General features: G+C 42.6%; 2 protein-coding genes across 2 annotated transcripts in view; one reads left to right on the plus strand and one right to left on the minus strand.

Moving 5' to 3' along the window:
• The window catches only part of dnah9l (dynein, axonemal, heavy polypeptide 9 like), a 39,468-nt gene extending 30,982 nt beyond the window's left edge, over nucleotides 1-8,486 (plus strand). Inside the window, exons 56-79 of the mRNA XM_088015040.1 lie at nucleotides 71-205; nucleotides 339-512; nucleotides 601-733; nucleotides 841-943; nucleotides 1,519-1,641; nucleotides 1,745-1,949; nucleotides 2,083-2,247; nucleotides 3,078-3,218; nucleotides 3,355-3,525; nucleotides 3,612-3,734; nucleotides 3,830-4,023; nucleotides 4,176-4,324; nucleotides 4,502-4,629; nucleotides 4,740-4,877; nucleotides 5,029-5,118; nucleotides 5,217-5,408; nucleotides 5,488-5,607; nucleotides 6,178-6,237; nucleotides 6,418-6,600; nucleotides 6,777-6,959; nucleotides 7,075-7,190; nucleotides 7,715-7,827; nucleotides 7,949-8,089; nucleotides 8,230-8,486. Coding sequence (XP_087871166.1) covers nucleotides 71-205; nucleotides 339-512; nucleotides 601-733; nucleotides 841-943; nucleotides 1,519-1,641; nucleotides 1,745-1,949; nucleotides 2,083-2,247; nucleotides 3,078-3,218; nucleotides 3,355-3,525; nucleotides 3,612-3,734; nucleotides 3,830-4,023; nucleotides 4,176-4,324; nucleotides 4,502-4,629; nucleotides 4,740-4,877; nucleotides 5,029-5,118; nucleotides 5,217-5,408; nucleotides 5,488-5,607; nucleotides 6,178-6,237; nucleotides 6,418-6,600; nucleotides 6,777-6,959; nucleotides 7,075-7,190; nucleotides 7,715-7,827; nucleotides 7,949-8,089; nucleotides 8,230-8,477 — 3,528 coding nt within the window. The 3' untranslated portion in view covers nucleotides 8,478-8,486. The remainder of the gene's footprint in view (nucleotides 1-70; nucleotides 206-338; nucleotides 513-600; nucleotides 734-840; nucleotides 944-1,518; nucleotides 1,642-1,744; nucleotides 1,950-2,082; nucleotides 2,248-3,077; nucleotides 3,219-3,354; nucleotides 3,526-3,611; nucleotides 3,735-3,829; nucleotides 4,024-4,175; nucleotides 4,325-4,501; nucleotides 4,630-4,739; nucleotides 4,878-5,028; nucleotides 5,119-5,216; nucleotides 5,409-5,487; nucleotides 5,608-6,177; nucleotides 6,238-6,417; nucleotides 6,601-6,776; nucleotides 6,960-7,074; nucleotides 7,191-7,714; nucleotides 7,828-7,948; nucleotides 8,090-8,229) is intronic.
• LOC106905603 (uncharacterized) lies at nucleotides 8,354-23,078 on the minus strand. The gene is made up of 11 exons (XM_014970518.2): nucleotides 21,940-23,078; nucleotides 19,566-19,653; nucleotides 18,957-19,058; nucleotides 16,568-16,633; nucleotides 16,427-16,455; nucleotides 16,206-16,343; nucleotides 14,715-14,801; nucleotides 13,114-13,188; nucleotides 12,911-13,017; nucleotides 11,151-11,331; nucleotides 8,354-11,066 (listed from the first exon to the last, which is right to left on the minus strand). Exons 1-11 carry the CDS (start codon nucleotides 22,096-22,098, stop codon nucleotides 10,074-10,076), a joined length of 2,025 nt encoding a protein of 674 aa, XP_014826004.1. The 5' UTR covers nucleotides 22,099-23,078; the 3' UTR covers nucleotides 8,354-10,073.
• Between the last annotated feature and the right edge of the window lie 755 nt (nucleotides 23,079-23,833).

Below are 23,833 nucleotides of genomic sequence, written 5' to 3' on the forward strand. Positions count from 1 at the left end.
ATACTTTAGTAAAGGGACTATGTATATTTTGTCATATCAAAATATTTCAGATAAATATGTTTGTCTGTAGGAGCTGGATGGTAACTTGGAAACACTGACAACAGCTTTTGAGAAAGCCACAGCAGAGAAGCTACGTTTTCAAGAAGAGGTGAACCGCACCAACAAGACGATAGAGCTGGCAAATCGGCTTGTCAAGGGCTTAGAGGTGGGCACGCATCTAATAACGTCCATGCATCTTGAATATGAAACAGACATTTTAATAATGAATACTCCATGTCGTTCGAAAGCCATACAGTTTGAGTGCAAGTCTGGTTGATGTTTTTGTGTGTGTGTTCCAGAGTGAGAACGTGCGCTGGGCCCACTCAGTAGCTCAGTATCACGAACAGGAGGAAACCCTCTGCGGGGACGTCCTGCTAACTGCAGCGTTCATCTCCTACGCCGGCTCTTTCTCTAAAAAGTACAGGCAGGAGTTGCTGGACAACCTCTGGATGCCATTCCTGCGCAGTCAGAAGGTCCTGGGCGTCCTCTTACAAGTGCTGCATGGTCACAGAAAGCTAATCATCCTGTTTTGAATACTCCCCTCTTTTATCATTTCGCCAGGTGCCCATCCCAATGGCAGGGGGCTTAGATCCAGTGTTGATGCTGACTGATGACGCAACAGTGGCCCAGTGGAACAATGAAGGCTTACCAGGAGACAAAATGTCCACTCAGAATGCCACCATCCTCATCAACTGTGAGTAGAGGTTTAAGACGTTCTCCATCATCTGGTCACAGTGATTGCTTTTCTGTTTCAGCGCAAACGGAACTGAACAGCTCCAGGTGACGTGTGCTTTGCTGCAGGCGAACGTTGGCCTCTTCTCATTGATCCTCAGCTGCAGGGCATCAAGTGGATCAAGAGTCGCTATGGCAACACTCTGAAGGTAGTCAGTCTGGGGCAGAGAGGGTGAGTAGTTTCTTTTTTACTGTACTTTAAGTCTAGTGTTCAGTGGTGGATCTCTGCGTCAATGACAGTTTGATTATGTGTCAACAACAATATTCTGAATTTGGCTCATGTACTTTAATTACAAATCTTTGAGAAGAAATTAGGTATACAGTACCTACACAGCACCACGTCTATGGTGTTTTCAGGATGATGTGTGGCATTAGTATTTCTCCATTTTGTAAGCAGGTGAACACATTTAGTTTCATCTCATCCGATCAGGCATGTCTGCTGTGTCGTCTTCATGGCCGCATGGAAAACTTGTTCAAAAGACTTCAACAATGGCCTTCTTTTGTTCTCATATGATTTAGTTTTCCCTCCACAATTACGCACGGTCTTGTCCATCACTTAATATCCTAACAAAATACATCGTCGCTAGGTATGAAAAAGCTTAAAGCGTATTAGCCCATTTTGAAAGACGCTTGTAAAGGAAGTGCACAAGACTTATCATTGCTCTGTAGAGCAGCGTTCAACACACTTCCTTTCCTTCAAAGGTGCATTTGTGCCATATTCCCCCATGATGTTCATTTATTCTTCAGGTATGTAGACGTTATTGAGCAGGCCGTAGTGGCAGGTGACACTGTGCTTATTGAAAACCTGGAGGAAACTATTGACCCAGTCATCGACCCTCTACTGGGGCGACACACAATAAAGAAGGGCAGGTAACGGACCGATACCAACGCGAGAATACATGTTTATAAGAAGCTTTAGTTTCTTTCACTTGAAAAGAAAATCTCCTCTCATTTTCTCCCTTCTCTGCTGCAGCTGCATAAAGGTGGGGGACAAAGAGTGTTTCTTCCACCCTGGGTTCAGACTGATTCTTCACACGAAACTTGCCAACCCACACTACAAGCCAGAGATCCAGGCCCAGACCACCCTCATTAACTTTACAGTGACCAGAGACGGGCTGGAAGACCAGCTCCTGGCCCAGGTGGTGAACCAGGAGAGACCAGACCTCGAGCGGCTGAAGGTGGACTAAAACAGAGTTTTTTTTGCTTAACCATTGGCCAGTTTCAATTGGGTTTAAAAGAAACCTTTCAAAGTAATTTACAATTAGCATAGTCAAAGCTTCTTTTAATGAGCTTTTATTTTTTCCTCTGCAGAGCGAACTGACAATACAGCAGAACATGTTTAAGATCGAACTGAAGCTCCTGGAGGACGAGCTGCTGACCAGACTCTCTGCGGCGGAGAGTAACTTTCTCGGTGACAACGTGCTGGTGGAGAAACTCGAGACGACAAAACACACTGCTGCCGAGATCGAAATGAAAGTAAATGGACAGATGTTTAGCTGGTGATTCCAGAGGCTGATGGATTTAATGCAAAAGTCATTTTGTTTCGCGTGTAGCATGAGTGTTTTCATCCTGACTGAGGAGACGAGACAGAAAATGTTTGACTTGGGCTCGAGTCTGGCTTGTTGCTGCAGTTTGTAACTTCATCTGAGGGTGACGGTTTATGGCAGATGGTTGAACCTTGGAATACAGTTGAAGTTGAGTGTTTCAACAATAAAATATCTTAGACTCGCATCCAAACTGATATTTGGAACAAATAAATTGGGCTAACCGTTTTGTTGGAAATTTAGGGAAAATGCTTAAAGGTTTAGTCCGTTCCTGGAAAAATAACCAACTGTCCCAGTCATCAGTGATGTGAGCTTCATCCAGACAGATCAGATCCTAACACGGAAATAACCTATTTTATCATCTCTACTTATACTAGTGGTCAATTATCTACCACAAATTGTGCTAGTAGGTTGTTGATAGCTTATAAAGAGAGACTCCTTTTATTCCAGATATTGCTTGCATAGACGAACGTGCAAGTATAACTTTGCCCTTTGTGGATGAGAAAAAAATCCAACACGTTCTAATTTGGACACAAAGTTCCTGTTTTTGTTTAAAAAAGAAGAAAATAAAACAGCAGCAGTTTGTTGTTGTATCATATTATTCCATGCTAGAAAATGGCTTGAATGCATTATTGAAAGGTCAAAGTCCATCCAAGCTTACCTCTATGATGTGTGCATGTAAATTTCCCAACCGCGTGTTGTTTACTTGATATTGTATTTATCTTATCTTTCTTCGTGCTTTTTGAAATCCCTCCCTCTTAGGTGCTGGAAGCCAAAGTTAACGAAGTAAAAATAAATGAAGCCAGAGAGCACTATCGCCCTGTTGCCGTCAGAGCTTCTCTGCTCTACTTCATCATGAATGATCTTAACAAGATCAACCCCATGTACCAGTTCAGCCTTAAGGTAACCAGAGGGCAGGGATGGGAGCTGACTCGCAGTTCTAATCTAATAAATCTGATAAGATGCATGAGAAACAGACGGCTGTGGTCTGATGAATGAACCGCAGTAACAGCCGCCTCCACATGTTTTGTGCTCTCAGGCTTTCAACATTGTTTTCCACAAGGCGGTGGAGATGGCAGAGGCCTGTGAGGACGTAAAGAGCAGAGTGAACACGCTCATCGAGTGCGTTACGTACTCCACCTTCAACTATATCAGCAGGGGATTGTTTGAGAGAGACAAGCTCACGTTTACAGCTCAGCTCACCTTCCAGGTGTGTGTATATAAGTCAATATTAAGGAAAAAGATCGCTCTTTTTTTTTTTTTAACTCTCTATGCCTGTGTTTTCCTTTTTCCCAGCTGCTGATGATGAGCAAGGAGATAGATGTGCGAGAACTCGACTTCCTGCTGCGCTTCAACATTGACCACAACTATGTCAGTCCCCTTGACTTCCTCTCCAGCTCGGCGTGGAGCGCCATCAAGGTTCACATCTGCAGACGTACTGGGCTTGTCTGTGCTGTCTGCGAATAAACCGCAGCTTAATCAGCTTCATATTTCTGTTGCCTGTTTGTGCCAAGGTAATGAGTTTTACCGATGAGTTTCGGGGTCTGGATCGGGACATCGAAGGTTCACCCAAGCGCTGGAAGAAACTGGTTGAGTCGGAGTGTCCGGAGAAGGAGACGTTTCCCCAGGAATGGAAGGGGAAAAGTTCCCTTCAGAAACTGATCATGATGAGAGCCCTGAGACCAGACCGGATGACATATGCTCTTAGGTGATCTGGGTTTCATTTTTACTTTCTTCGCTTTTTTTAGATATTGCTCCGTGTTTGCATGAATACGAAATCGACGTATATGGTTCTTACATTTTTTGCATCTATTCTTAAAAGAATGAGCCTTTTGTACACTTCTTTGTTGCACATTGCAGGAACTTTGTGGAGGAGAAGCTGGGGGTTAAGTACACAGAGGGCCGAAAGTCCGAATTTGCTAAATCGTTTAGAGAAAGCGGTCCTGCCTTTCCCGTGTTTTTCATTCTCTCACCTGGAGTGGATCCACTAAAAGATGTGGAATCGTTGGGTAATAAACACAAAGAAGCATGCATGCACAAATCAGTTACCAAAACATGACACATACCTATTGGGGACAGTAGCATTGTGTTTCTACACAGAATTGCCTGGTCATTATTTCTATTTTTCTTTCTTTTTTTTGTTTTGTTCAATTTTAATCTTTAAATTCATCCATGTGTGTTCCCAGGAAGAAAGCTGGGTTTCACTATAGACCTGGGAAAGCTTCACAATGTGTCTTTGGGTCAAGGACAGGAGAGTGTGGCTGAGGTTGCCATGGAGATGGCTGCCAAGGAGGGTCACTGGGTCATACTGCAGGTCTGCTTGCAAGAAAAGAATGAATAAGAACCAATTTTATGCATATTCATGGTTTTGGTGTCTACACTAAGCTGAGTTTTAAGTATGGTACAAATGCTGTTTGATTACAGAACATCCACCTGGTGGCTCGCTGGCTGGGAAAGCTCGAAAAGCTTCTGGAGTGCTGCTGTGAGGACAGCCACCCAGACTACAGAGTGTTTATGAGCGCAGAGCCAACATCTACTCCCCAAGAACACATTATACCGCAGGTGAACGTTGTTTACTCACAGTAGTGTCTTTTTTCTCTCTCTCTCTCTCTCTTCATTCACTGTCCCTCTGAACCATTTACACAATAATGTGCCTAAAATGCTAAATGCATATGTAAGTATTAAATTATTATTTGTTGCATGTGTTGCTTAGGGCATTCTGGAAAATGCCATAAAGATCACCAATGAACCTCCTACAGGCATGCACGCCAATTTGCATGCAGCTTTGGATAACTTTGACCAGGTCTCTGAATTTCACAAAACATACAGACTTATAGTAATAGTTTCACTAAATGTTTTCTTGTCACATACTTTATTCCTCACGTTCTGGCTTCTCTGCAGGACATTCTGGACCAGTGCAGCCGCGAGCAGGAGTTCAAGACCATCCTTTTCTCTTTGTGCTACTTTCATGCCTGTGTGGCAGAGAGGAGAAAGTTTGGACCGCAGGGTTGGAACAGAAAATATCCGTTCAACACCGGAGACCTTACTATATCGGTTAATGTTCTCTATAACTACCTGGAGGCGAATGCACAGGTGCAGTGTGTCTTTATTGGGATTGTTTGCGGTGGTGCTTGCATTTAGTAGTTATTGAGTTGAAGTTATACTGACAAAGGTTCCATGGGAGGACCTGAGGTATCTGTTTGGGGAGATTATGTATGGAGGTCACATCACCGATGACTGGGACAGACGTCTCTGCAGGACGTACCTGGAAGAATATATGCAGCCCAACCAGGTTGGTTCTTAAAAATAGGTGAGAATTGGGTGTATTCTGCCAAGGACAGACTTGATGTTAACAGTTATATGCTGTGAGACTTTTTTTTTTTTTTAATCATTCATGGATGACTTTCTACAGATATTGGAACCCTAAATTGCACTCCTTACGAAAATATAACGATGGAGAAAGACCGACAGTCAGTTCCTAGGTTTAGGAGAAAAATCACTTTTTCACATAGAAGAAATTTTTGTTTGGACAACATTTTTTCCCTTAGTTAATAAAATCATTATTTAGAAATTGAATTTTATTTTTAGGTTATTTTAGTCTGAGACAAAATTTATAATCTGAAAACTGTAGTGAGATAAAAGAAAGAAGAAATCTCTAAAGTGGACAAACATTTTTTCCCACCTCGTTATGGAGGCCATATTGAATGTGAATTTCCATTTCGGCCTTAGAATTTGTTTCACTTTGACTCCTGATAATCAAGCTGATCAGAAGTCCATCAGCCACTATGAGGGAAATGTTAATGCTTTGTCCAAAGCATTAATCTAAAGAGTAGTAATTTATTTCTTTCCTTTTTTTTCCCAGTTTGATCGGAAACTTTTGTTAGCACCAGGTTTTGTTGTTCCCTCCAATCTGGATTATCAGGTAAGTTAAAGCAAATATTGCTAAAGCGGTTTAATTATCCTAGTTTTTTGCTGCAGTATTTATTGCTGAACTAACCCTGAGGGCCTCACTGTCTGCAAGGCATATTTTGACATTTTACATGCATGTCTCTGAAAGTACGTCAGACGCATTCGCCCGCTAATTGCATTTGATTCATCTCAGGGCTACCACGAATTCATAGATGAGATGCTGCCCCACGAAAGCCCAGTTCATTACGGACTGCACCCAAATGCAGAAATCGAGTTTCTCACCGTGACGTCGGATAATCTTTTTCACACTCTGCTGGAACTGCAATCTCCCGATGCTGTGATGGGAGAGGGAGCTTCACAGACGCTGGAGGAAAAGGTGGACATCATCTGTCCTAAAGCAAAAACTAAAACCAACGAAAATATTCCACTAGTAACAAAACCGGAACTTCTCCTCAGATTCTGACAAGAATGCATCAGCGAACCTAATGTCATTAACATGTTTTTTTTTTTTCCTGTGTGTTGATGAATTTAAAAAAAAACTTTCACTTGCAGGTGAAAACTATTTTAGATGAAATTCTGGAGAAGCTGCCAGAGGAATACAATATGTCGGACATAACATCCAAAACAGCTGAGCGGTCGCCGTACATCCTAGTCTGCTTCCAGGAATGCGAGCGGATGAACATGCTCATTTTCGAGATCCGTCGCTCACTGAAGGAGCTCGACCTCGGACTCAAAGTACGTAGAAAGACGGATTAATGAACATTATTAGACCTCTTGTGTCCTAAAATCTGCCTGATAGACTTTCCTATTTCCATGTACGTAGTGACATAATATAGTTGTTTATGTCAAGGGTGAACTGGCCATATCCTCTGAGATGGAGAAGCTGCAGACAGCCTTGTTCTTCGACAACGTCCCCGATACTTGGACCAAACTGGCCTACCCTTCAACCTACGGCTTGGCTGTATGGTATGTGTTTCGGCTATAATGGAGTATTTGTGAATGCTTCTTCAGAAGGTACCTTTAGGTATTAAGGATAATTTAGCATAATGTCTGATGCAACTCAAAAGGCTGGCACGTATCTGTGACCAACACAATTTCCGATCAATCAGTCTTTATGTGTATAACCTTTTTCATTAGATTCTGTGTAAGAAAATGCTTCATGGTAGTGTTCTGTGTCTACAAGAGAACGCTGAGTATTAAAAAGTGAAAACAAAAAGAAGATGAAAGAATAGAAGTTAAAACTGATCAAATAAACAGCTAAAATGAGTAAATATTAAAATTCGGTAACTAATTACGAAAAGGGATATGAAAATCCCTTTTCCTGTGTGTGTGCGTGCATACAGGCCAAAAAAGTGAAATTGTGGTAACATAAAATAGTAAAATATCAAATGGTAAAAAAAAAAAAAAAAGTTGCATTAAAATGTGAATAACAACATTTAAAACCTTTTTTAAAAGTGCAACAGAAAGTGAGAGACACTCCTTATCAACAGGTACAACGACGTGATGCAGCGCTGTAAAGAGCTGGACAGCTGGACCCAGGACCTGTCTCTCCCCAGCGTGGTCTGGCTGGCTGGACTGTTCAACCCGCAGTCCTTCCTGACTGGTAACACAGGCTAGAACTTTACTGAGACATATATAATAGCTTCTCTTGATTCCTACATGACCGTTTTCCCTGGAAGAACATTATCACGAGCAGATGTCTTCAACTTGTCCCCGTCTTCTAGCCGTGATGCAGTCTCTGGCGCGTAAAAATGAGTGGCCTCTGGATAAAGTGAACCTTACCGTAGATGTAACGAAGAAATACAAGGAAGAATTCAACCAACCTGCCAGAGAGGGTGCATATGTGTATGGATTGTACATGGAAGGTAGATACTGTTGTTTTGTACTTTCATGCTGCAGCTTTGGAATAACAAAATGACCCATTTTGTGGGCTTGGATGGCGCCTGTAGACTGTATCCGGTGTGAAAATACTGCCTCGTTCGTCCATTTTCTGACTGCATCCCAGGTGCCAGGTGGGACACTCAGACCGGAGCGATAGCCGAGGCTCGCCTGAAGGAGCTGACCCCGGCCATGCCCGTGATCTCAGTCCGAGCCGTACCCAACGACCGTCAGGAGACCAGAAACATCTACGAATGTCCGCTTTACAAGACCAAGATCAGAGGACCGACGTATGTGTGGACTTTTAGTCTGAAAACCAGGGAGCGCCCAGCCAAGTGGGTGCTGGCAGGAGTGGCCCTGCTGCTCAGTGTCTGAATAGCCTGAGCCGATTTCATCTCGTTTGCTTTTACACTAAACTAAAGCACCGTTGCTGCAGTGGAATCAAACAGATTTTCTTTTTATTGAAAAATGATACAATATACAGAGAGGGGGGGGGGGGCGGGGAAATGCCAACATTTCTCACACTAGATCACAGTTAGAACTGATGAAGTCTAAGCATGTTTAACAAATCAAATCCACAAACTACAAAATATCGTAAAAGCAGGAAGAGAAAAAAAAAACAAAAAACACAGTGCTGCCTTATTAGTGTGGCATTCAAGTGCATCGTTTTGTCACACTTGTACCTCTTACAGTATGTTATGCAGCAGTTTAAAAGTTATTTAAACTACACAGGTGAAGTCAGTCTGAGGACTTGTCGGGACAGCACACGTCGCCCCTTTCAGACACGCTTGTTTGTGTTTATCTGATGCTGACAGAACATATCAGAATGAGCACAAAGGTCACTTTTACACACCTTGAAAACATATTCTTTCTGAAAGTAAAGGCCTTGTTCCTTTTATCTGGCACAAGTCTTGCAGTGTGAAAGAACTGCAGACATGTCTCAATGTCTGAAAGTAGTTTCCTGTCCAGAAACCTGATCTATCTTTCGTGCTCTGTCTGACTCCATTTTAATCCAGAAAGTTGCTAACTTTGTGTCTTGACTTCCACAGGAACAGCAACCACACTAAAGAGAGTTTATGTTGCAACGATCTATTATGCTGGGACACCTTGAAATATTAAGCATCACGAAAGAGTTTAGGTGTAAAGAATGTCCCTTTGGCTTTTTTTTTTTTTTACCCTTGCTTTAGGCATTCACTGCAGTACCTATTTCAAGCAACAGATGTCACTGCAGGTCAAATCTGCATGCGTTCAGCAAATGAATGCAGAAGAAGAATCTATGGCGTAAAGACTTCCAACTACAAAGCTTGACCTTATAAGTGTTACATTTTAGCTGTTTCTATAAGTCAGTGTGACACTTTGCAAAGTGAGCATTTTGTTGTAAAATCGAATGTTTCTTCTTGATGTTCTTTGTGTTTTTTTTAGCACCACTCCCACTGTGCAGAAACTGTTGCAAAACTTGAAATGTCCGATTGGCTGAGACGACAGAACAGTCGCTCCGCAGACAATGTGTGCGCTTCTGCGTCGAGACACCGTTTATGAGGACATAAACGGTGGGTATACACAAGGTGTTATGCAAGGTGCATTCAGTCTGACTGGTAAGACCAGGCGAGCTGAAAATCAAACATACTTGCAGCTGGATTCAAAATTCTTGACGGCTGATCTAATCTCTATAATGAATGAATTCGTACATCTCCACGTATAGGACGAGACATGTAAAAGTGGCCTTTGAAAAACTGACCGCCGTTGTCGTTGCAGTTGTGTTAAAAAGCTGATGTCTGAAAGGGGCTCGGATTGCTGTGCTTTCTCCTGAAACACATGGGTGCATTATTAAACTCCGTTAAAAAATGATTTGCATCTGCCTCATCTGAAGGTTGCGACACAACCCGTAGGTCACATGCTCTCTGTGCGAACAAGTTAAACCGTTTTTTCCGTTTCTCCTTTGCCGTGACCGCATGTACCCCCATGTGCTTCCTAGTCGCTGTCGGACCAGTCGAGCTCCATCATGTCCATGGCGGAGGTCGCCATGTTGATCTTTGTTCCGTGTCGCACGCTGCAGCTCTTCACAGAGTTCTGATTGGAAGACGCCCGCATGCTCACCTGCATCCCGGAGCGACCGACAACCCCGACTTCGCCTCTTATCTTCTGGCTGATGGCCTCGCTGAGGTCACCCCTGACTCCCTGGACCACAACCCCCATGTCACTCCTGCGACCTCTGATGCCCACCTCGCTCCTGACGCCCTGACCCCTCACCTTCATCACTCCCAGGTCGCCCATGTTCACATTCATGTCCATGTCGCCAAGTCTGTCCATCTCCCCCATCTCATCCATGTCTAAGGACAGCATGTCCCCCAAGCTACCAAAACTCCCTCGGAGACCCTTAAACATGGACGGCAGCCTGCTTCCCTCAATCCCTCCCTCCACCCCTCTCTCCTCTAATTTATCCCCTAATTTTTCTGTCTCCCACCCCCCATCCTTCTCACCCTGCTCCTCTGTTTCGCCGAATCCTCCTGAGTACCCTCGAACTATCGTGGTCACTCTGCTTCTCTGCATGCCGCCTCGCTCCCTGTCCCCTTCCTCCCAGGTTCTCTCCTCCCTCTCGACGACGCCTCCCGGGAAGCTCCTGAGTGTTACCTGCACCCTCCCCCCCTCCAGACTCCCGCTATCATTTTGCTCCTTATGCCCCCAATCTTTCTCCTCAATAGTACCTTCGTCTTCCCTGTCTTCTTCGAACCTCCCCTGTAGCCCTCGGAGCATGACGTGCAGCCTGCCGCTGTCGAGAGAACCCAAGCCCCTCTCCATGACGGCGCTGCTCCCTCGTTCTGTGTCTCCGTTGCTGAGTGTGCGGAGGAGACAGCTGACACCGGCGCTACTGACCCCGGCGCTGCTGAGGCTGGCGCTGTTGGAGTCCTGGGAGTGTGAGCGGAAGAAGGAGCCAGAGGAGCCGATGGACATTGGTGTGAAGAACTGATCAAAAGAGGAAAAGATGAAGTGATGGAAAAGCTCTCCGAACGCATCCAGTTTTAACGGTATTTTATGGCTCATTCTTACCGGGGAAATGTTTGAGCGGTCCATGAGTAAAGAGGTCGGACTGGGAGTCATGTTGGACCTCTCCATCAGCCTCTCCTCCCACAGTTTGAGCCTCCTCTCTCGCTCCTCCAGCTCCTTCTCCTTGGAGTACAGTTCCCTCTCCAGCTTCCGGAGGCGTTCAAGGGTTGATTCAATTTCACATCTGCCAAAGTCAACGCAAAGATGCATGCAGATAAAATATTAGTCATGACTAACCACCAAAAGCCTCTCAAAATAAGGAAATCTATGAAATGCCAAATCGGCTGTTTTAATGCGCTGAGCTGCTTTTATTACGCAAGCAGAGCATTACTTTTTAGAAAAAGAAAAATCTACATCTTCTTGCACGCTGAAAGAAAACACATTTAGACTTTGAGTTTTATTTTGTTTTAAAAAATGTCAATAACAGCATCTCAACCATTTTTTAAACCAAAATGTACTTGTTTTATTTCTAAAATATCAACTTAAAGCTATTGGCAAGACTAAAATTCTATATACTATGCTGCAAAAGAGTATTTATCCCCACTCAGATTACTTTGACTTTTACTTATTTATATCAAAGATTATGTCGGTAAATTAAAAAAAAGCATTAAAAAAAAAATGTTTAAAGAAAAAGAAAAACTGAATCTGGTTTTACCTTAAGTCTATTTACCTTGTTCTAAAAAAAAAATGGGGGAGGGTTCAATTTCACGCCACACTACACACAGGTCTGATTACTATCCGACCTGCAGCATGAAAATGAAAATCACTTTCGAGAGGCCTGTCTGACCACATGAAGAAGACTGAAAGATCTCCAAAAGCAGGAAGTCCCATCAATGAAAACTGAGAACAGCTATGAAACTAATTCATTCACATCTATCCACAGATTTCTTGCAAGAGTGCTTTTACGACTCGCCTGTAAAATCACAAAAACAGAATAACGATGTAGCATGTTTTTGCTGCAGTACCGTCTGCTTCCACAAAAGGTCACTGTTGGAGCGAGGGCCTGCCTGTGATCTTTCAGCACGCTCTCACAAACAATCACCTCTCGGCAGCTAAATATAGACCGAGCCTGGATGCACGGCCATACCTCCTGTGTTCCTTCAGTGCACCACTTCCCCACGCGTTCATCCCGCCCCTTCACCTTCTGCGCTTTGCCTCACCCCCAAAGCCACCTCTGTGTCCAAGTTTTTCCACCCATGCCCAAACCTTCACTCAGAAATGATTGCCTTCGCTGTGCTCATGTTAAATATGCACAGAATCTCACACCATCCTTCCTCTGGTCCAATGCCCACATCTCCTTCCCTCCTTTCGTCAGTCCGCCCTTGTTTTTGCTTCCATCCTCGTATGTTTCTCTCTCTCTCCCACATTTCAGATTTCACACTTCACACACACATTTACTGTTCCTCCCTAAACTTCTCCGTTTTGACTTTTGAGATGTTTTTTCTCTATGTCCCACATCCACCCTCCTCCACCCCACAACTTTTCTGTGTACCCCCTCCTCCGTCCCTGTGGAGGAGTAGAGGAATCTCTTCCATGGACACTTTCCAGGGAGCTTAATATAGACCCAAGCTGAGTACAGGGTCACTTATGCAGCTTCTCTTCTGCGTTTCAGATTCACACAGACTTTTGCATGTACGCATGTGTGCGGTGTTGTTGAATACCCTGTGCGTCCACAGTAAATCGTCGAGTGCTTCTGATCATTCAGCGGTTTTTATGCGTCATCTTTCATTTATGCGCCAGTCTGTGTGTTTATGCGCGTGTACCTCCACTGGTCTTTGTTATGTAGGAAGGAGTTGCACTGGTCTGGCAGCCTGCTGTCGTTCGCCATGGACTCCAAGGTTAGCAGCACCTGCTTGAATTGCGGTCGTTCCTGCAGATTAGACCGAGAATAGAATGTGAAAACTTCCTTTTTCCACCGAGGGAAACAAAATGTTTCACACTTTTCCCCACAGGCAGTTTGTCTTACCTTTGGATCTGCGTGCCAACATTTCCGCATCAACTCTGCAAAACTCGCAGGGCAGCTGGTGGGAATGGTTAGCCTCTAGATACACACACACACACACACACGCACACACACACACAAAGAAACTATCTGTGACCAAATATGCAACAATGGCATTCAAGAAGAGCAGATGAGTAAACGGGCCCTGTGAGGCAGCACTTCCTCCTATTTTGGTGGATCATAACATTGTGGTGACAATCCAGGCACGCTAATGCGCAGCAGGTACGTTTGCCAGACCTGCCATCTTAGCTTAGCACATTAGCTTGCTGTCATTTGTCAGCAGCCGCAATTACAACTAAATGACAAGATGGGTTTTGAACGACATCATTGGGACTTTGGAAGAGCTGCCCTTTTCGATCCAGTAATCAGTCATGATTTCTTTTTTAAAAAAATTGTCCCGTCAAGTAACTTAGATTTACTGCTTTTTTTTCCCCATCTGGGAACAGTTTGTGCTCTTCCCCCCCAAACATCCAGCCAGAACTTAATCATTGTACTTCTTCTGATACATTTCCAGCTAAATTCCTCAAAAATGAAATGTTCCACATTACAGCCTTTTTCAATGATTTGTTTTGACTTTCTTCTTTAGATTCTTCCATAAAACTCAGACTCGTATTAGCGTCCGACTAATATTGTCTTTTCAGAGGATTCTCCCACCTGCAGCTCCTCCAGAGCTACCACGGGTGTGTTAGCACCTTCTTTGGCTAACGGTCTCCATGGCCAAACTTTTGTTATTTATGTACAGCGGAGTTTGCTCAGTTAATTTAAAAGTAAAAAAAAGTAAAGAAAAAAAATCATCCTTTCAAACATTTGCAGAAAATGTCTTGAAGTATATTCTAATAATCAGCAGAAACTCAATTGGGTTAACTTACAGATTTAAAAACCTCGGCGGCATAATCATAGGTCCCAATAAGCCAAAACGGCACCATAACCCAGGGCAGTAAATGGAAACTTTTTCTTTTTTTTTCATTGGGGATTAATCCTAAAATATCTGCGACTCAGAGTGGAGAGAGGGCGAGTTGAAGGGTCAGGAAGAGATGTGTAGCTATGGTGAGGGGAAATCAGACAGACTGGGAAAGAGGAAGAGAGAGACACAGCCCTGAGTTATTTAGGGAGAGTATTTGGAGATTAGCCAGTAGTTATGCCGGAATCATGTTCTCCTGGTTGTTTGTTGACCACCAGTGTCCGTGTATGCGTGTGTGTGTGTGTGTGCGTGTGTGTAAATGTGTGGCTGTTGAGGTCATTAGCTGAAACACAGACCTTGTGTAACCACCACAGCCTACCACTTGTAAACCTCTAAAATCAACCCTCCCATCACTACATTTTTCCCTCTCCCTCGCTCGTGCTTGTAAAGCCTCTAGCCTGGAGAAAGCCTGGTCGGGCTCCGCTGCTGTGTATCCAGGCCTTACATGAACACAGACCTGACATCACGCCTATAAATACTCAGCCAAAAGCGCTCGCAGTGGAAACCATGAGAGCATCGCATTGTGCCTTTGGCTGTCCGGGACTCTGATGGGTCAGCATGCTGGCGGTGGGTTAGTGAAGGTGTGTGAGCATGCGTGGAGTACCTCTTGCTTTTCCACCACCAGCCACGCAACCTGAAGCCCCTCGAAACCTTTGAAAGGAACCTCCCGAGTCAGCATCTCCCACAGCACCTGGCGACAAGGTATTAGGGTTATTTACAAAGAGACAATCTGGCCCAAAACTGAGGAAATTATGTACTTTATTTAAATAAACTCACACCAAAAGTACATTTTAAGTGTTTACTTCTTTGAATTTTTATTACTAGCACTTACAACTAATGATTCAGTTCCTCAGATAATTAGGATATTGCATATGAACAATAAAAAAAATAAGTGCAAATGTAGTAATGGTATGTTTATGTTACAACCCAGGACAGACTGCTGACTTGACAGTCGTACAGCAGCAAGTCAGCGAGACTCCGCAGGGAGGGCAGCATATAAGGTCATTGCTAAAAAAATAATAATAAAAAAAAGCTGGATGTTTACTGAGTTTTTAGCTACAGAAAGTTGAGTGGAAGAATAAAATGTGGTAGAAAAAAGCCACAGGAATGACCACGGTCTTGAGAGAACTGTGAGGCAAAGACCCTGTTTTAAAAGTTCACAAGAAGAAACCCAGGCTGTCGGTGTGTTAAGAGCCACCATGAGGAGATGTAGCCCCAGAAATGGGCTACAGATCTCACATTCATTTTGTTCAAGCAAAAATAATGACGTAACTACGGGGCTGTTCCTCGGTGGTCCAAATACCTCTGCTCCATTTAAAATAAATGTGTTTCATTTATTTGGCAATCAAGGTCCAAGAGTCTGGAAAAAGAAATAGGGAACCACATGATCCGATCTGCTTGAGGTCCAGCGTGACGTCATTGTCTTTAATGCTGGTGCCGGTCTACTGCGTTTGATCAAATCTGTAATCAGAGCAGCCATCTAATAAAAAGAGCGCCTCATTCTTTCTCCTGCTGACGAGCTTCATGAGACGCAGTTTGGGTGGGAGTATCAGTAACTTGTTTAATGACCGTGGTGTGACCGCTGTGTTTGACCGGCCAGCAAACTGACCTTACAGAGCAGCTGTGCTGTCAGACCAGCAGACTTCGCTTCCTTAACGCCTCAGCAGCGCCTGCATGCCACGCTGCATGGATTTGGTAATTCATGAAAAAGGAGCCTCAACCAAAAGTTGCATAGATAGGCAATTAATATACAAAATTTAAGGTTTTTATTAAATGTAAGCTAAAAATTATCTTTTTTTTTTTTCAGTCTGAGTGGGATTAACCTACTTGTTTCACCGCGTAACTTAAATACACTTTTCAATAATATCGATATGTTGAAAATGGACGTTTCGGAATTTAAAATGAGCACTTGGAATATAAATCACTGTGTTTAAGAGTTATAATTGCTGAACTGCTTTGCTGAAATAATTCACTTTCATCAATTTTCTTAATTTTTTAGATGCAAATTTATGACTAAATGTGTAGATTAATTTAAAAAAAAAAAATTTCAAAGCCACCGATTGTGACATTTTGATTCCATGTGTAATCAACTTACCACACCGTATGAGTAGGTGTCACAGGTCTCAGAGACGGGCAGACTCTGAATAACCTCAGGAGCCATCCAGGGAAAAGTGCCCACCACCGTCATATGGGTGGTGTGAGATAGAAACTTAGAGGCTCCAAAGTCACATATCTGAAAGCCCAACATGAGAACGTTAAAGTATCCTGTTACAAATGTGTAGTGCATCTTTATATGATAAGACTGTTGCTGCATACCTTTAGCACTTTATCTGCAGTCATTACCACTGTAACCAGAAAACACAAAGCCCCGGTCAGAGCTTAGCAACATGCAGTTTGCTGTTGTTGCTCAAAAGCAAATGCATCGCGAGACTGAAGCTGGACAAAGGATCATGTTACCGTTTCGCGATTTGAGGTCTCTGTGTATCACTTTGACTGGAGCTTCTGCGTGGAGGTAATGCATCCCTGGCAGGAAGCGAAGTTAGAAGGACAAACAACATGTTTTAGACTTTCCGATCCATTGTTTTTTTTACAATGATGTAGCAGTATACCAAATCTACTATAAAAATCCTCTTTGTGGCCTCAAACTACAAAGTCAACCACTTCTAATTAGCGTGAGTCTTTTTCATGAACTAGATTACAAAGACTAAGGCAGAAAAAAATGATATAATCAGAAGCAAGATTTGAAAATTGCATTAGCTTAAACCAAAGTGGACTTGAAATCAAAATCATCCTTGCAACTGATAATTTTGGTAGAACCGCATTTTTTTTTTGTTGAGATTATAAACTGTGAGCAAATAAAGTGTAGAGGATTCGTAGGATCACACGTCGATGCGGTGGCGCCAGAAAGCATTCATAGCTTTTCACTTTTTACACATTTTACTATGCTGAAAACTTATACTAAATGAAATCTGGCGAAAGAGGGCCTCATGTTAGTCAGTGTGTGTGTGTGTAGAGGATGCAGAGGTCAGGGCTAAATGAGGACTGATGAGGTGCGCTGAATACTGGTGGAAAAAAAGAAGAAGAACTCTTCTTTTCCATCCCAAAACCTCTGGAGTCTCCATTGTTTAGAAATTGAAGAAGTTTGGAACCACTTACTTCGCAAATGTAGCCCCCAGACCTCACTAAGTAATTAGCCACAGCTCATCACCTGGCTAACATCAGCTCAATGCTTACTCTGCACAGAGAGGATTACAGCAGCCAAATGTAGAGAGATTCTTCCAGAAAACCCGCTTCGCCTTCCAACACAACACGGACAACCTGAAGAAGCACACAGCCGAAATAACAAAGTGGCTACAGAGCCAGTCTGGCCATTTATTTTGTTGGCTCAGCCAAAGCTGGGATTCATATCCACTTGAGCATCTCTGGGAAACAAAACTAAACTAAAAATGTCAAGCAGACTGAGCATAAAAGGATTGGCAAAGAAGAGCTGTAGTAAATACCAAAGAACAAGCATGCCAAGGCTGTGGACAGATTTCTGAAAAACATCTTTTCACTGTGTCGTCATGAACCGTTTTGTGTATTCTTGTTTGTTTTCTTTATCGAAACTACATGGAAACCAGTTCTGATATAAGTCAGTAATGGAAAAAAGTAATCAGGCCAGAAAGCGTTCTGGTCTGGTGGGAGTATCACTGAACGCTGAATGACTGTGTGTTTTTTTTTTTCTTTTTTTTTTCTTTTTTTCTGGATTTAGTTTTGTTATACAGGGTCGAAACATTTGCTTCGATTATTGGTCACAGTTCTGTTTTTCAACCTTAACAAGCACGCAGAATAAAATATGTCGGTTGTTATCCAGATTTATTGATCAGAATCATTTTCTTATCCAACATCCACGGCTGAAAATGATCTAAAAACGAACAACTTCTGTTATTGTATCTGTAATCTACCTTAAGCCCATTTAATATTTAGAAAATGTACTTTTTGTATTTTTAACATTAGTTACCCCTTGAGCTCTTTGACATCTCGCCCTGCAACTACCAGAAACATCGATGGATTGTATTAATGATCATTTAATATCGATCTGTCATTGGTGTCTTCACCAGAGGTTCCTCTAATATTTTCAATGTGGTGCCCAAATGTGGGCCAATTACGATTTTGGCTGGAATAATAAAAAATCCTTAAATTCTATTCTTGCTCTTGGTTTAGGTTTGTAACAGTAATAGGGTTATGGATTTAAAGGTGGAGCTTTATAAAAGACAAAAATCAAAAACAGGAGTAATTAAAATCAATAAACGCACCTGCCGATGAATCCGCTCTTCTCATTTTGTTTTTTAAATCACTAAAAAGTGAGTGGGATCAGCAAATTTAGAGACTCTTGTTTTTAAATACCAAAATACTTTCTTTTTTTTTTTATGTTTTTTTTTTTAGAATTTTAACAACAGGAGGTCACCGATGATACAATGAATATTTATAAACTATTTTCTTTAGAATAAGAATGTTTTCTGTCTTTATTCTTAAACATGTCTAATTATTGATCAAATTACTGATGTGTTTAAATATTGAAGGAAACGATACTATCCCCTCGTAAAATATATTGTCATTGCAGCATGAGATATTTGAGGAAAACAAGCCCCCCTGTATGATTAATTTGTTCAGTAAAATCCTTTTTAGCTGGATCTGTCATAAATTAAAATTCAGATAAAAGGCGAAGCATTTCGACTTATTCGTTTAATTAATTAGAGATTTCACCTGCAGATACTGGCCTTGACATTTGAGTTTCAGACCAACCGTAAACCGGACGATTCCAGATGTGGCTCTCTAAATAGTTACAGCAATGCGTAAAGTTTACCTTTGGCTATTTGAATGGCCCACGTCATGATTTGCTCCATGTCCATTTCTTCACTCTGCTCACTGGAAATGTAATCATACAGAGACCCTCCACTCGCATATTCTGCAAAGCAATACACACAAGCAAAAGTTGACAATCCCCAGAATATATATTAACGTCTATATATGATTGCGCTTTTCTAAGTGTAGTAACTCCAACATTGGACGAAGCTGTACTTTTGGGTTTAAATGTTATTCCAACTCTACAGCAATATTCAGGATTACAGGCCAAACGTTCTGGACTCGGTTGCAAACTTTGTGCCAGGAAATGGAGAAGGAATCCTCTAATCATCCATATAGATATCAGAGGATGTGATGTAATGTGTGTGTAACTTTGTCCATCTCAGGTCAAATGCAGGAAACTAATGGACACAATCGGCAGGCTTGTATATTTATACAAAACAATGTGTCCAATCGCTCTGGAATTACTTAGTGTTACTCTTGCAAATTGTCTAGTAAATCACTGCATCTACACTTAATATTTCGCGTCTGCAGCAACCTACTGAGCTTTAAGTTACTGCGCGCCATCTCAATGAGTGTCACGGATAAGACGCAGGATGTGGGGTCTGACCTGTGACAATGCCATAGTTGGGAGGTTCCAGCACAGCTCCATAAAACTGAATGATGTTCTTATGACTCAGTACGCTGAGAATCTCGGCCTGGATGGGGAGACAAGGCAAAGACAGACTGAGAAACATAAACACTTTCATTGGGAAACTCCCTAAGTTTTCCAGTATCTGGCACTGATATAAAACAAGCCGTCTTTAAGCTGAAAGGGGGGGAGGGAAGAGAAAAGAAACAACTAAATGTTAGTCATTTGTAACAGGGCCTGCAGTAGCCAAGGGCTGAATGTTTTTCATTCCGAGTCTCCAAAGAGTTTGTACAGCACGGTGACAAACATGCCATTCATCAGAGTTGACGTATGCTCCAGATCTTAATTCCTATCAAGCTAACACTTCAGCGTACAGTGTCGGGACTTAAGGTGATGGACGAACACAAATAGTGCATTATTGTAAAGGGGGGGCAAAATGAATCTGCGTAGCTGAACGTAGACCACAACACCAGTAGCCTACAGGCTACTTGTCAACAAGCTTAAGGTGCTGTGTTGACATTAGCTAGTCATCTTTTAGCTAACATTACCAGCATCCAGCAGCTTTACTCAACTCAGTCTGTTAGTTTGTGGGGAAAACTGTGAAAAGTTCTTTGCGTTTTGCTGGTTCGCTGCCATGACTCTAACACACCTGTGCAGGTCACCTTCTCCGCTGCACAGGTGTAAACCCCGCGCGAGCGTATTAGCGCTGATGTTGCGTTTAAAGGTGGCTCGGAAAAACGCGTTACGAAGTGTTAACAACGGATTAAACAGTTTGAACTGCTGACAAAAGTGACCGAAGGGACATATATGGGAAGTGCGGAAGTCACTACTGTATCAAATCGATATAGGAATAACAGAGAGTTGGGCACTTTATGGTAAAAACAACAAACAGCTTCCAGGCCAGGGGGTGCACGGCTGACTCCTTGGGTGGGCAATGCCCCCCAATGCCCGCCCTTGCCGCCGGGCCTGTGGAAGGATAGGAAGGAAACAAGGTGTTTAACTTCTTCTTTTTTTTAATAACCATTTTTAAATGTCTGGTATACATTTGTATACCTCCATGTTTCTCTCAGCTTTGCACATCTAGAAACTGACATTTCTGCCAATTTGTCCTTACAAAGAGAAGAATTAGAGACCCTCTGCAAAGTTCAAGTTGGATTTAGGTTTGCTCTTTGACTAGGCCAGTCTAGTACATGCATATGAATTGATTGAAATCATTCCAGCATATCTCTGGTTGAATGCATGGGACTGCAATCCTAAATGACATGACAATATTTCACAGATCTCTGTGAAATATTCGAAGCTTGGGCTATTGTTTGAATCTAATCCTGTTTTAAATTTCTCCACAGCTCTATCCTTGACTTGTCTGCTAACACATCTCTGAAGCCATCACAGAACAGCTGTATTTATACTGAGATTAAGCTACACACACAGGTGCATTCTATTTATTAGATTTGTAGGTTGCACTGGATTTTATTTAGGGGTGTCGGATTCAAAAGGAGCCGAATACAAATCCACGGCACACTTTTTAGACTTTTATTTTTACTTAAAAAAATCCTTCTGCTTCTTAGCCATGTGCTGCCTTTTGTTGGATTCTGATGTTGAATCCCAATGAGACATTTTTTATTTTTTTATTTTTTTTTTTTGAAGTTTTAAATATCTGGAAAAACCATAGGAAAATATCATTTTGCATGTCTTTATAGGGATCTATAAAATTGTGCCGTCAATAACTCTGGTTCATAAATCATTTTCCAGCTTTTCCTCATAAACTTTACTTCCCTCTCTTAAAAAAAATAAAATCACTCACATTCTAAATTAATTGGCTTGAGTTTTAGCTCACACAGCCATTTATTAGCCTTCAGTCGAAACTTTCTCCAGATCTGCTATAAAATGTATAAACTGAGGGGGGTGGAGGGGATTATGTCCAAATGTGGCTAAGACTTTCCAGGAAATAAGCTTTCAAGAGCCACAACTACCAGCTCTGTGCTGTTAACATGACAGGAAGTCATGCTTAAGTCACAGTGTGGGTGATGGAGAGCTGCTGGACTCCAGTGAAGTGAGCCTCAAAGCTTTCAGTAGGAGCACAACAGTGTAGCAAAAGCATAATAAAGTAAACAAAGAGGAGAAGGTGTACAGGAAAAGGTATGTGCAAGATAAACACGTTCAACGTCAGGCAGGGAGGGAGAGGAAGAAGCAGAGGAAGAGTCTATAGGAAATTAGGTGAAAATGGATTCTTGTTGAATTCAGCAGCCCTTGAATAAATGATGCTGAATGTGGGGTTCATATTAGTGCCGCTTCCACCTAAGAAATGAATTATGCCTCTTTGCATGTTGCACTTGTCTCGCTCCTCTTTTACCTCTTTGTCGATCTTGAGAAGCTTTTTCACAGCCACCTCCTTGTCTTGGGATATCCAGAGGGCCCTGTAGACACTCCCAAAGCTGCCTCCTCCACAGTTTTCGTAAAAAAGCAAATCCTCATGCTTTATCTGTACAAACGACGAGCCAGGGGACGACATGGCATACTGACTCACGGACACTCAAACACACTCATGGACAACGCCAGGGAGGGTAAAAGATTAAAAAAAAATAAAAGGAAAAGTAAAGAACCCTTCAAGTCCAACCTCAGTCTACAGTCCCAGATCAGAGCAGGAAGACATAAAGTGAAGCACAGAAGATCTCGGCCGGTTCGGGACAGGACGCTGTCGGTCGGATGAACAGAGTGTCAAGAAGAGAAAACCAGAAAGTGCTGGAAAGAGAGGGAGAAGTTTTTCCTCTCAGTGAGTCAGAGCAGGTCGACTGTCACAGCCAGACGAGGAGCTGCATTGCCTGATGGTGGCGATCCGGTGGAACTGCAGCAGTGTGTGAATGTGTGTACGCTCACACTCGCGTCTGAGCGGGGAGACGGATGAGCAGGTTTGCATCAGAACATTTAGTCGGTGTGTGCAGTGTGTCTGGAGCAGACACTGTGCAAATATGGTCACTGGCATCCAGGGGCATTCCTTCTTCCTGGATGGCTGTGGCTATATAAAGCTCTTCATACGCTCCAAACAGACACAGAGCTCCGACCTATAGTGTGTTTGACATAGTAGATCTGTTAGTAACAGCACTGGCTGCCGCAGACACCCCCAGTCTAACGCCCTCAGCATGCGCTGCAGCTAAAAACGCACTGAAGAGCGCGGAGGCCAGAGCGGGACGGGGCGTTACTCACCCGGACAGGAAGGACCTGGTGACACCATCAGCAGGGAAGTCATGCTGACATCACCGTTTAGGGACAGGTGGGATCAGCTTTGGGAAATTACAACACATCAATAACTTCACAGAAAAAAAAAAAAAAAAAACATAAAAACATCTGCTGGTAATTCCTAGAAGCTGCTGTGAAAGCCTGTGTGCTATGCATGAACCTTCACCTTTTGTTCTAGTGTTTCTATTTTCTTATTCAGTGTAGATAAGCATTTAATAAATAAAGCATCCTTTGCATAGCTTTAGGTTCTCTTCTCATAACTCTGCCTGATATTTTTGTGCATCAAGTCACCTCAAGATGGATTAGATTATTTTGTGAGACTAAACAAAAAATAAGAATGTTAAGCACTTTATTAAATTTTATGTAAACTAATCAATAAACATAGTTTAAATAGAAGCTAGCTATGGTAAGGTTAAATGCTAAAGGACTACTATATAAAAATTCTGAGTATGACACTTTTATCCTGTGACGTTTTTGAAAAAAACCTTTAGTTTGCAAAACAACCATTAGGAGACAGTCTTAAAGATAGAAAGGAAAATATTCTGTAGAAATATGACTGAGAAGTCACAGTGGAAGACCTCCAGCTGATTGGCTGACTTCAGACTACGTTTTGCTTATTTGCTGGATGATATGAACCGTCTCCCACGTTGCCCTTTGCCCTTTTCTGGCCCCCATGGAAGTTATGTCCAGTTACAAATGTGCCTCCTTGGAATGAAAGACTCCAGGTCACCATACACGGACAGCAACTTTAAAATGTCTCATTATCCCTTTCAGCTACGTTTAAGGGAGCGACAGCTTCACGAGCTCACAACGTGTATCGGAGCGGTTTGTAGGGATTTACGTTTCCGCCCATTAGTCAGCGATCAGCAGTTGACTTAAAACAATTTCCTAAATCCTCTTACAGGATGTATCCCTAACTATGGACAATCCCTCATTAAGCAGTTTTAAACCAACTGATCCAGATAAGAACCGCAAATGAATGGCGCGTACATCTGCCCATTTTTCTCGGT

Source organism: Poecilia mexicana, unplaced genomic scaffold (assembly GCF_051168715.1).
Source record: "Poecilia mexicana isolate PSO_F unplaced genomic scaffold, ASM5116871v1 scaffold_17, whole genome shotgun sequence".
Classification (NCBI taxonomy): domain Eukaryota; kingdom Metazoa; phylum Chordata; class Actinopteri; order Cyprinodontiformes; family Poeciliidae; genus Poecilia; species Poecilia mexicana.